This window comes from Montipora capricornis, chromosome 7, assembly GCF_036669925.1.
Source record: "Montipora capricornis isolate CH-2021 chromosome 7, ASM3666992v2, whole genome shotgun sequence".
Lineage (NCBI taxonomy): Eukaryota > Metazoa > Cnidaria > Anthozoa > Scleractinia > Acroporidae > Montipora > Montipora capricornis.
The window spans coordinates 24,516,061-24,528,560 of NC_090889.1; the positions used below are offsets into that span (position 1 = coordinate 24,516,061).

Here is a 12,500-nt window from a genome sequence, read left to right on the forward strand (position 1 = left end):
GTGATCACAATAACAATGTTACGTCAACAAACCAACCAGAAATTTCAGAGTCGTCCATTATTGCTGTAGCGAAGGGAGAAAGTGCCGAGAGGATTTCGTCTGTTGGACCGGCAGCATGTCGTCTCCGTCGCCTGGAAAGAGACGAATGGATACTGACGTGATAAAGCTGTATCCTTGTTTTTGTCTTAATTTGCGCTTGATAAGCTTTTTCTTGTTAGCCAAGTTGTAACCAAAATGGCGCTCAGCTGCTATGGGACGATCGTTGCGCATCTAGTCTCATTTCGCCATGACCAAGCACTGTTCCTTAACTGTATTGCTGTTAGAATCGAAAGCAAGCACGAAGTGACAATACTCGGTGGACTGAATGAGTTTATTGTGAAGTTCTTTGGGCCAAGTGGAAGTAAGTGTGAACATATTTTAATGTGATACACTCTGGGCAATTGGTTCCCAACCTTTCCTTCTGAGGATCATTTCAATGCTCAAGTGACTGTTTTCTCAGAAGAATCAAATCTGTCTAAACACCAACTGGCGTAAGGCTTTTTTGATAAAACATAGCTTCTCCGATGGAACAAAAGAATTTTTCTTTCCCGCAATATGCAATGGTTATTTCGCGATTATATTAATAAATAATAATTGGTTGTCAACCAAAAGTTTCTTAGGCAAAGGAGATTTAGAAAGTGCAATCGAAAGCAGTGGCAAGGTTGAACATGGGCGATTATTATCCATCCATTTGCAATTTTTTTCTTCTAGGAAAAACTTCAAATCGGTGATTTATATTGCCCAAAGAGTGGAAAATCGACTTTCAACTTGTTATGTGTGGCTACTTTGTTTTTCATTAGAAATGCTGTGTTTTTGTGGAATTTATTCTTTAAATTTATTTGTACTTTGCACCCATTGATAAAACAGCTGATTTAAGCGTCTTTATGTAAAGAGGGGTCCATAAAATCATATAATTGCCTGGATTTTGACTCATTGGTAAAAGCAAATAATTTTTTGTTCATCCATTTTCTAAATTTCTGTGGTTTGTAAAATTAAGATTAATGACAAAATTCACAGGATAAATTTTCATGTACCTTTAATTAAACACAAAAGTTATTCACATATTTTTTCTCCACTCTAACATATTTGAAATCTAGTTTATTTTTCATTAGAGTTTTATAAAGTTTTTATCAGTAGGCATTGAGATCCATGCAATTTAAGTACCGTAATAACTATTTCCTGTGATTTGCAACATTGGCATGGTCCAATCCTCATGGTATATATTCTCATAAAGTGTGGGCTAAAGGGTATTAATACCATTTAAATGGAAAAGGTGCAAGCATTGATGATGTGCCCACATCAAACTCAACAGGCCGTCATGCCTTTCCAGTGTTTGTAAATTTTTATGAGGATAACAATATCCTGAGGCTGAATTGATGGTTTTGGTATTATTGACTTTGCCAAAATAATATGCATGTGATTTTCATGCAAAAAGTATTGACTTCATAAAGATAACAAAATACTCAATTTTACCAAAATCAAATATTGGTTTCTCTAGTAGGGAAGTGGCAATCACTGTCTTCTGATGACTTTGCTTGCCTGTCTTTAATCACATTTTTTTTGCTGGTGTCAAAGTGGGTAACCAGACTCTGGTCAGACATTGGCACAAACTGTATTGAAATCTTTCACAACAAACGTTTGAAATAAACACTCATGCAAAAAAGTAAAATAATCATATATATGCAATTTGTGTAAATGAAAGAGAGAAAAAAACTGACTGCACTTCAAAACATGTTTTTTTCTCTAGTTCTTAAGTAGTGTATTTTGAAAAAAAATTATACAGTCTTTCTTCCTATCATAAAGTTATTACAGACTTGTTGGAGCCAAGCCATTGATTTTATACGAAACAAATAATCTTGCAGTGGTAGTAATGGCCTGATGATAAATGTCAACTGGTAAAAGATTGAAGAGGTTCACTGACTTTGCATACCCAGGCAAAAAAAAACCTGATTCCTTATCACAGGGAGTCCAACCAATGACATTTTGATGACTAGTTTGGTTTTTTTTTGTTTTGTTTTTTTTTTTTTCAAAATCTTATTTTACTTGGACTGCTTAGATTACTAACACTACATACTACTTACTCTATTAACAATACTTATACTACCTACAACTCGGTAATTATACTTTTCACAATTTTAGTTTGGTTGCTCTATCCTTGAGTTACAGTACACTTGTGAGAGCCGGGCTGTTTTCTGATTACAAATTTAAATGGAAAAATATTAAAATTACCCTGCTATAACAATGGGGCTAGTGAGCCGTTGGAAGAAGTGTCATTTTTCAATGTGTAAATTAACAAAGAACTGTACAAACAATTTTGCAATAAAGAGATATTTCATAGTAAACTATTTATTCAACTACAAATCTCTTTTGAGAACATTAATTTATCTGCTGCTGCATTTTGGGAGATTAAGTAGGTCAGATACTCTTTGCCTGATGCTCCAAATGTTCGCTTAAATTTTATGTTCCAGATGATCTACTTTGTGGAATGCTTGGAGTTTTCTGGTTGCATCAGTGGATAGAAAATGCACTTAAAACCTCTTATCTGATGTGTAGTTTGAATAAGATTTAGTCTTCTTTTAATAGGCTTGTAATAAAGTGGCCTGAGGTGGTAGCACTGTTGTGACAACACTTCAAAATTTGACAATTTGGCATGCATTCAACTCCTAGAGCTCACAGCATATGTGGGCTTTGTTGTGTGTAGGGTTTTCAGCCATTAGCATTTTGATGTTCTGCCAAAAACCTTTTTTAAAAAATAAACAAGAAGCTTATCTGAGCTGTCTGTAGGCTCATCTGGGGTACATGTATTTCTTCCATTTTAGTGTCATTCCTATTTTGACGATTAGGGATTATTAACCATGAAATGATATATGAAATGGATCATCAGTATTAATGGAGTTGTTATGATCACTTGTTTTGAATACCATAGAAGTGTCAATGTGACTATCAAATCTTCCCTCAATATTATTGTTGTTGTTGTTCAATAAGTGGATTCAGCTATTGTCCCAGATATCATAACCAAAGTTAATATCTAAATAATAGGTCTCTATGAAGGTGGAGTATGGAAGGTGAGGGTTGATTTACCAGAAAAATATCCGTTCAAGTCACCTTCTATAGGTAAGTTGATGTAATTGTGATCTTCGATTAATTTATGTTATCGAGTGCTGGCTTTAGGAGAGTTACACTTAGGAATCATCTGATACTTAACCCATATTTTGAGTCGTGTAGCAGCTCTCATACTAGTCATACCGTATAATGTGATTGGCTTACTACCCTAGCCAAAAAAAAAAAAACTAAACAATTGGAACTATGACTTAGACTTAAACAATAGAGCTGCTTACAATACCTAACAATAGCAAGTTGCGAGAGCTGCTACATTGCTGTTTAGTTTTTGGCTTGGGTAGCAATCGAACCAATTACATTTACATTACGAGAGCTGCTACATTACTGAATGTTTCATAAACATGTACCCATGCCATCAATGTGGCGCGGGTTCAATTCCTAGACTTGTGAGTTGAGTTTGTTTGTTCTCTACTTCTCTTTGAGAGGTTTTTCTCTGGGTACTCTGGTTTTTCCTTTCCTCTAAAAGGAACTTACAATTTGATATTACCGTAATTTCCTGCGGATTACCCGCAGGTTGATTTTACGTAAGACAAGAGCCACTGCGGGTACAGTCTCCCGGTTAGTGCCAATTAGAAGTGCCTCAGACCTAAATGCAGTTGACAGTTATTATCCCATAGTACATTGTATGTTCCACCCATTACATTCTTTACCATGGCAACCAATGATTTTTTAACATTAATTAGCATAGTAATAATAACACTTACAAGTACAACTTCTTCAAGAAAACTTTATCTTGGAATGCGTTACCTTCTTTTTTATTAGATTAGCCTTCCATGGATGCCTTTAAATCTGTCATAGTGGACTATCTTAGTATCATTGATTTCACACATTATATACTATATGTCTATTTTAGATATTTGATATGTTTTTTATTGTTATGTAGAAATTTAAATAATTGTTTTGATAAGGACGCCATGAATTGAGCGAGATGGAGAGTGGGAGTTAGGAAGATTGCTGACAAAGTGGGGTAAATCCGGTCACCCCTGTTTACGGGGATAAACCTGGATCAAAATTGGATTGATTGATGATGATGATAGTTATGTTTGACTTTCACAGTGATGAGAAACTTTTGTGAATTATGATATATAAAATAAAATATTTATTTATTTATTATTATTATTATTATTGCTATTATTAAGTAACTAGCCCTGTTGTGTCTGATTCAGCCTGGATCTATTTAAGGTATGATATTACATTTTGTTTTCAAGGTTTTATCAACAAGATTTTCCACCCAAACATAGATGAAGCGTGAGTATTTTGTTTCTTTAACACCAGGGCTGTCATTAGTTTGGGAGCAGATGTAACATTAAGATCTCATCCGTAACATGTAAATACATGGCCAAAGGCCATGTAAAGGAAGGCTCAAGGGGCCTGGAGACCATTAAATTTTCTCGAAAGTCCCGAAATTTAACGGGCTATTTTCGGGTATGACAATTTCATCTGTATATCAAGAATGGAGAGGATTTAAGTCGTCAAACTTGACAGTCATTTTGATTTTTGCTACCTTGAAAATGTGTTAAAAGATCAGCCTTCCAAAACAAGCGGATAGCAGTTTCACAAATGGCTTTTCCTGCCCGAAAAGTTTTCGGGACTTTTGAGAAACGGGCCCCTGAGCCCCTAGTCTGGGGGCTCCCCCAGAAAATTCTTAAAATTAGACCCTCGGAAATGCATTTTCCTGCACTGCAAGGTGCAAATTTATTTTCTCAATCAAAAAGTGATGAAAACAGGGCAAAAACATACCGTAAACTTCACAATGAATAAAGATAAACTAACCACGTGGAAATGGTCAGTGATCACAGAACTGTGAAAAATGGTCAGCGGAATCCCATTTATATCAAGTATGGTGTATTGATAATGAATTTTGTGGCTGAAAATGGTGTCGGAATCCAACAACGATTTATTGGGGATGTTCTCCAAAGGTTTTTTCGGGAAAATGTTTGGATTTTTACCAAAAACAGGTCTTAGAATGAGGAATACAGACAACACAAGGCAGCAATTATATTTTCTTTAGAAGGTAATTGTTCATAAATAAATTTAAATGTGTTTTGCTGCGTGAATATTCATTCTGCAGCAACCATCACCCGTAACATTGACTCGGCTCAGCTGTAACAGGTGTTGCGGGTTATGGGCCCTAATGACATCCCTGAACATCGACCTTTGTTAATTTTATTATTGAAGACAGATAGTTCAAATAAATTTGTTGCTTCTAGTTCTGGTACAGTATGCCTTGATGTAATCAATCAAGCTTGGACAGCACTTTATGGTAGGTTCTGTGTTCCTTGATTGTTGACCTTGGTCACAATGAATATCTTTTGAAATTTTTCACATGATAACAATACAGGTGAATAGTTGTTTTGGTATGTAAAGATGATTTTAAGTCATTTATTCCTGCAATAATCACAATATTTTTGGGCACAAATCCCATGCGAGTTGCTCAGTGCTGAATAGTAAACAATTATTCCATAAGCGGGCATTGGACATGAAATGGTAAATAGCCAACGAGGTGCATAGCGCCTCGTTGGCTACAACCAGTCTCATATCCAATGAGACTAAATTCCTTAAACTCCAAAACTTTGGAAGTACGAACTACGAGCGAAAACAGAGAGAAAATCCGAGTGAAATAAAAAAAAGGACTTGATGCAGTTGCAATGTTGTGTAATACTACCTGGTTGTCAGACAGATGCAGGCTCATCTCAAAAACATTTCTTACCTTTTCACGTACTTTTAGACATCAGAATTTGTCCAAACTTTCCACTAAAAGGTTTCTTTTTGCTTTATTCAGATAGAAACTCTGCTTTCTGGCAAAAATTATTTTAGCTTAGCAAGGTTTCTAAAGCACAATCGTTTGCCATATAAGGTCAAACTAAGGTATACATGTATGAGCTGATAACCAATCAGAGTATTACCCGAGGTTGAGAATTTAATAACAAAGGATATTCGGAGTTTGAGCACGCCTTCAACGCTATACACTGTTTAGTATATACTAGTCTAATAATATTTGTTGTAAATTGCTCTTGCTGTTGATTTCCTCATGTTTTAGTTTGGATGGCAGCCTGAAGTGATTGTTATTTTCTCAGGAGGGGTAATGGTTTTGAGCCAAGGCCTGTATTTCTTCTGGTCTTAGGTGAAAGTCAGGGTTTAGAAGTTCAATGTGTACCCTATACAGACCATGTACTCTTTGGGTACCTCTATCGACTTTGCAGTGACTCAGATGGTGCAGAGCCCATTGAGACACTAGGTCCTCTGCTAGCATCCTCTGGCAGTGTCCTAAAAAACATGCTTGGGGATCTAAACTGCAGAGAGTGATAATACCTGTCATGCTCCATGCCATGTACGTTAAATTCTTGTTGTTGTTCCCTCGTGTCAGTTGTTTTGGTGGAAAATATTGACTGGAAAAAGAGAAATTGTTACAATCGGAAAAAGCAATATTTTGTTGTGGTATGCGCGACTCCAGAACATCAACTTGTTTCTGTACTTTTTTTCAACTTTTGCTGTCTTATGAGTTGTACAATGTACAATCGTAATTATGTATTAATTTAACCTTACTAGCAGTCTTCTATCCACATATTAACTAGTAAGAGGTAAAGACCTGGTCTGTTTTTCAGATAATGTTACAAGCTGTTTTGTAATAAGAAAATTCTGTTCAAAACTTTTTTTTTTTGGCAGAGGAGTTTGTGATGCAATCAAAGGCTGGGATGAACCCAGCTTTTCCTCTTACTAGGTGGCTATAGCACAAAGGGCTGCATGTGTTTCTGACATTTTTTGTTGAAACCCATTGAAATTTTTTTAATTATGGTGTCACAATTTTAGGTTTTACCAATGGTTAAAACCTTTGTTAACCCATTGATCCCTGGGGTTCCCCATTGACGAGTAAAATCGTCTGGTGTTAGAGTAAAATACTAAGTATTGCCAGTTTGGGTATCAAAGGGCTAATGGGACAGTTTTCAGCGCGCACCGGCGGTTCAGTTGGTTGAGCGTCGGGCTGCCATGCGGAAGGTCGTGAGTTCAACGCCGCCCGGACCAACACTCAGGGTCTTAAAATAACTGGGGAGAAAGTGCTGCCTTTTTGTAATTACATGTACATCTGCAAATGCTTAAGACTTTCAAGTCTTCTCGGATAAGGACTATAAACCGTAGGCCCTGTCTCACAACCTTTCAATACTCACAACCCAGTGGACACAGTATTTGTAAAGAGTAGGGCATGGAGCTCCCGGTGTTGTGGTCAGGCCTCATTTCATTCATTCATGTGCTGTGTGAGATCGCTAATGGACTGATAGCGGCTGCCAGCGGCGCCTGTATATGCTGATGTCCGATCACTCCCATAGATCACGGTCTTGCTTGTAAAGCGCATTTGAATATGCCAATAGAAAATGCGCTACATAAATTCATTACCAGTACCAGTGAGTGATAATGTAAAGAAATTTACTTTAAGTTTAGGTGCTTTTTGAAACAAGAGCTCCACTTTTATCACAACAGCTTTATAATAGTGATAATAATGTTCGTCTTTTATGGATGGAGCACACAAGAGCAAATGTATTTCTTTCTTGTTTCTGTAGATTTATCAAATATCTTTGAGTCATTTCTGCCGCAACTCTTGTCGTACCCAAACCCTGTGGATCCCCTTAATGGCGATGCTGCTGCTCTGTACATACACAAACCTGAACAGTACAAGGCTAAAATCCAAGGTACATTATCATGATCTTTGATATTCAATATTTCCCTGAAAATCCTTGGTTTTTTTTTACTTCATGCCACTTTCTGTGTAGCTAACGAAATTGTAATTCAATTATCATTAGAATACATTAAAAAATATGCAACAGAAGATGTGCTGAAAGATCAGGAGGAAATGTCATCATCCAGTGAGAGCTCTATTAGTGACTTTTCAGAAGATGAGGCCCAGGATATGGAGCTCTGACACAGCATGAGAATGTTTGTTAGTTATTAGGTTCACAAAATTAATAGCTCTTATTATTATTGTTATTATTATATTGAAGAAATAATTCAAGGTTGGGTTAAGTTTTGGTATCTTCTCCAGTGCTTAGGATTTTTATACTCTGCAATTACTCTGGTGGTGTTTGCATCACAATGAAAATTTAATTAATTACTACAGGTATGGCCTGATATTTTTGCTCAAGTTTTATTTCAGTTTTTTGTATTTGTTTAGGATGGATGCATTCACACTATAGGTTTTTTTGCATTTTTGCTTATCTGTTTCTCGTATTTGGCTTAAGTTATGATCTGAACTTTTCAATCAAAATATCTTAAACTGGAATGACTATCAAAGGGAAAACACTTTTTACTCAAAGCAAAGTCACTAGCAATTTTGTTAGAAATACATGAATGGCAGTTAGAAGACATGAAACTTTCCCAGGTGTCACATCAGGCCATACAGTAGGCAAAATTTGCATTATGATAATATTTAATATTTTGAGACTTTAAAATTTCCATTTAACAGGACTTCTAATTTTTATCAGTTACATTTTAAGTCAGTTATGGTAGTGAGATACAAATTAACAGAATTTGAAACACAATTGATGCACATTAGTCTAAATCTCCTTTAAATGTGCTGAATTTTATATTTTAAATTTCAAAAAAAGTGAAATTGAATTTCTCCAATTTTTGCCCACTTCCATGGTTCATTATCGGTACTTGTGAGGGAAAATCTCCAATTTCTCATCCTTTTCTTTTTGTCAAATTATTTCCATACTTGTTGAAGAAGATGCCAGGACTTAACCAGTAAAGGTTATTAGGTACTAAGTCTTGCTATTGTACAATATCAGCCGAAACAATGTAAATTTGTACCTTAAAAATGTATTCATGAATGGCAGTATTGATAAACTACTAAGAAATTGACAAAAATAGTAGATTCTGGAAACCAAGTCTTTATGTGTAACAGTCATATAGACTTGCCCTTTGATTTAACAAGTTTATTCCGGCATATTGCTCTTGAAATTGGTGATTTGCGGTAAATTTCTCCCCAATCGACGAACTTCCCATTAAAAGATACAGACTTACCTTAAAGTTATGGAATCTCTTAATTAGGCATGTGAAGTTGAAGTGTTATGATCCCCTAAACCTTAATATATATATATATATATTTTTTTTTTTTTTTCCATAAAATTTTTCTCGAAATATCCTAAACCATTTACTGCGAGAATTAATGTATTCCTTGAGATTTAACTTTACAAAAAATATTTTCTAGCAGTTTGGAAGTGTAGATCCAACAAACTCCTGGTAAAATCATACTTGAGTTAAATTCCACACAATCAGTGCTGGCTTATCGACTACAAATTCCTGTTTTATAGCCTGCCATTTGTGAATATCATTCATTACAGAATGTTCAGGGAGATCTTTCCACAACTTCTCTCCGTGAATGTTTTGGATTTGTAAATTTTGTACAAAGTGTTTGGTGGAGTGAAGCGCGTATATTTTGTTTGTGAGCTGTCATGTCACAAATATTGCTCGTTTAATTTAAGTCTGGCTTCATATAAGACACTTATAGAAAGCAGTTCACAGAGTGGTTTTAAATTGAAAACGGAAAGGGGTTACCAGATTACTTAAGTTATTTTTTTTGTGTGGTGATTGGCTTGAAAATATCACGCCATATTTTCATCCAATCAGAGACGAAGATGACCTAACTTGTGTGGGCGCGCTTATCCCGCGCTTCGCACTTGCTGCATTTCTTTGCTTTGTGTTATGATTGGTTAATTTGATTTTCTCTGTCTGTCTTGATTGGTTCAAGCGATAACTGCATTAATTGAAACTGCACTAGTGATGGTGTTATTGATGTATTTTTTAGTTGCGTGTTAGAATACACAATGTGAAGACTAGCATTATAAAGTCAGGGTTTTATCAGTAAGTTGGGATTGACAGACGAAAAAGATTGCATGCGTGGTATTTTTAGAGGTTACATGTACTTTAGTGCTCAACATGTACAGAGGCAATGTAATCAATGCAATAAAGTTAAAGATCTATAGGAAATTTAAAACACTTTAATATGAAAGTCTGCACATCCGCGGTACGCAACGTTTTTGAGACGCGGACGGCCACCGGACGTGAGCGGCTTGTCTTCAGACAAACACATTTATATTGCTAAGTATCTTTTCTCCATTAGAGATGATCAGTTTAAAAATCTGAGAGACACTGCTGTCCTGGCATCAGTCTCGATCCCAGAGCGCTTCTTTTTTGCGCATGACTGAGAGAGAAGAAGAGCTCTGTGGAATCCTGAAACAAAGTGTCCTCATTGTTGTGAAGAACAATGAAAAGCGTCTCTGATTGGTGCATTCATGTTAGTACTAGGAGTGAGCAGGCGCCGTAAGGTTCACATAGCCTATTTTTGGCTATAAAGGCCGGGACACACTAGGCGATAAGTCGCTGCGACACGTCGCGGGGACAAGTCGCCGCAACAAATCGCCTTGTGTGACACGGTTAATTTCATGAAAATCATTGTCGCTGCGGCAGAATTTTGTCGCCTCGATCAGTCGCACGAATTCAAACTGGTTTGAATTCGTGCGACTGATCGCGGCGACAAAATTAGCGAAAGCAGCGTTGTCGCATCGTGTGTACACTCCCGGCAACAAGTCGCTGCGACACAATATAAATGAACCAATGAGAGAGCGTCATATGGTCAGCCATATTGAATTAGAAAACTAGTTCACATTCCCTCTCATACGAGATCACTGCGTGTGCTCCGAACAGGCGTCGTGTCGCAGCGACTTGTTTTGCAAGTAGTACACATGGAGCAACTTGTCGCAGAGACCTGTCGCTGCGACTTGTCGCCTAGTGTGTCCCGGCCTTAAGGACCCAACGGCGCATGTTTTCTTACATGGAGTTTCCCAAAGCCTCGGGTCAAGCGCAGACAAGAAGAAAACAAAAAACCGAAAAGCAAAATGATTGTGGAGTTTGATTACTAAATTAACCTCACCATTTTTAAGATACAGAGGGAACTATGACTTTCGAAAAGGCCCGAAAAGTTCGGGGCTTTTGAAAAATCGGACCGATGACGAGGTCAAGTGCTTTACCAGAACACAGACAATGGACATAAAGTTTATTGAAGCACGATACAGTGCGGTTCAGGGTAATGCGGCAGAAAGGTCTCTGTTTAACTGAAATACATTATTCAACTGTGACAGAGGCCAATTGATAAGAGTTTTTCACATTAAGAACAACTGTACGATGCACCTTTCCAATTTTGCAAAACAGAGGAGCGAAAAAATGGAAGTCTAAAAGGCCCAGGGAAGTAGCTTCAACATTCGTTCGATTTGTTTAAGAACGCGCGTTTTTGAGACGCGGACGGCAACCGGAAGAGAACATTTCGCGCACGAGGCGCTTTGCACGCCCTGCACGTGCATTTTTCATTTTTGTCCATTTCTTTGCCGTCGTCAGCAAAACAACAACGTGAAATGACCAAATTTGAGATGTTATCAAGAATGTCAGCACTTGAGGATCAATTTTAATTTTCTCCCGTAAATTAAGCGCCACTCATAAGGGTTTCATTCCTGATGGACTGCCACACCTTTGTCTTATTAAAAAGCTTGGAATAGTCGCGAAGTGATTGCAGTAACACGAATTTATGTTTTGAGATGACGTTCTCGTTGCCGTTCCCGTCGTCGTTGCTAAAGCTCCCTAATTAGGGAACTTAAGCAACGACAACGGCGACGGCAACGAGAACGTCACAAATTTGCATATTTAGTGGACAAAAACAATAGCTTTGCACGCCCTGCACGTGCGTTGTTCATTTTTGTCCTTTTCTTTGCCGTCGTCAGCAAAACTACAACGTGAAATAGCCAAATGTAAGGTTTTATGAACAACGTCAGCACTTGAGGATAAATTTTCATTTTGTCCCCTAAATTAAGCGCCGTTCTGACCAGTGTCATTTTTGAGGAACTACCACACCCTTGTCATGTTAAAAAGGTTGAAATAGTCACGAAACGATTAAAACAACGCGAGTTTACATTTTGAGATGACGTTCTCGTTGCCGTCGCCGTTGTCGTTGCTTAAGTTCCCTATTGTTGGGTACACGCGTGCTCTCAATGACGTATCCGCGTCCGTATCCATAGTAACAACCGCGGCTGCAACCTGGGACCGAATACCGCGCCTCTCGAGAAGCTCTTTGTAGCATCAAATGTTTATAATGTGTTGAAACTGTTTGCCCACCGCAGCAGTACATGTTGTTCAACAAAGAAGCAAACGTTGAAACAGTTTCCCCTGGCCTTAACGGAACATAATACTATATTACCGTATTCAAGTGTAATTTCCCTCGTACATGAAAAGGCTAATTTTCTTCAAATACATTTTATTTTGATAATACACAAATGTTGTATGCTGTTTTGCGCCCTGGG

General features: G+C 37.3%; 2 protein-coding genes across 2 annotated transcripts in view; one reads left to right on the forward strand and one right to left on the reverse strand.

Moving 5' to 3' along the window:
* Positions 1–9: 9 nt before the first annotated feature.
* LOC138056537 (ubiquitin-conjugating enzyme E2 H) lies at positions 10–10,140 on the forward strand. Its single transcript, XM_068902353.1, has 7 exons — positions 10–168; positions 324–400; positions 3,079–3,153; positions 4,368–4,407; positions 5,370–5,422; positions 7,716–7,844; positions 7,956–10,140. The coding sequence occupies exons 1-7, from the start codon at positions 116–118 to the stop codon at positions 8,072–8,074; spliced, it is 546 nt and encodes a 181-aa protein (XP_068758454.1). The 5' UTR covers positions 10–115; the 3' UTR covers positions 8,075–10,140.
* Positions 10,141–12,437: 2,297 nt separating this feature from the next.
* LOC138056536 (ankyrin repeat and BTB/POZ domain-containing protein 1-like) overlaps positions 12,438–12,500 on the reverse strand; it is a 13,777-nt gene continuing 13,714 nt past the window's right edge. The window contains exon 12 of the mRNA XM_068902352.1: positions 12,438–12,500. This exon is cut by the window's right edge and continues 746 nt beyond it. The gene's annotated coding sequence lies outside the window, so the exon portion shown is untranslated.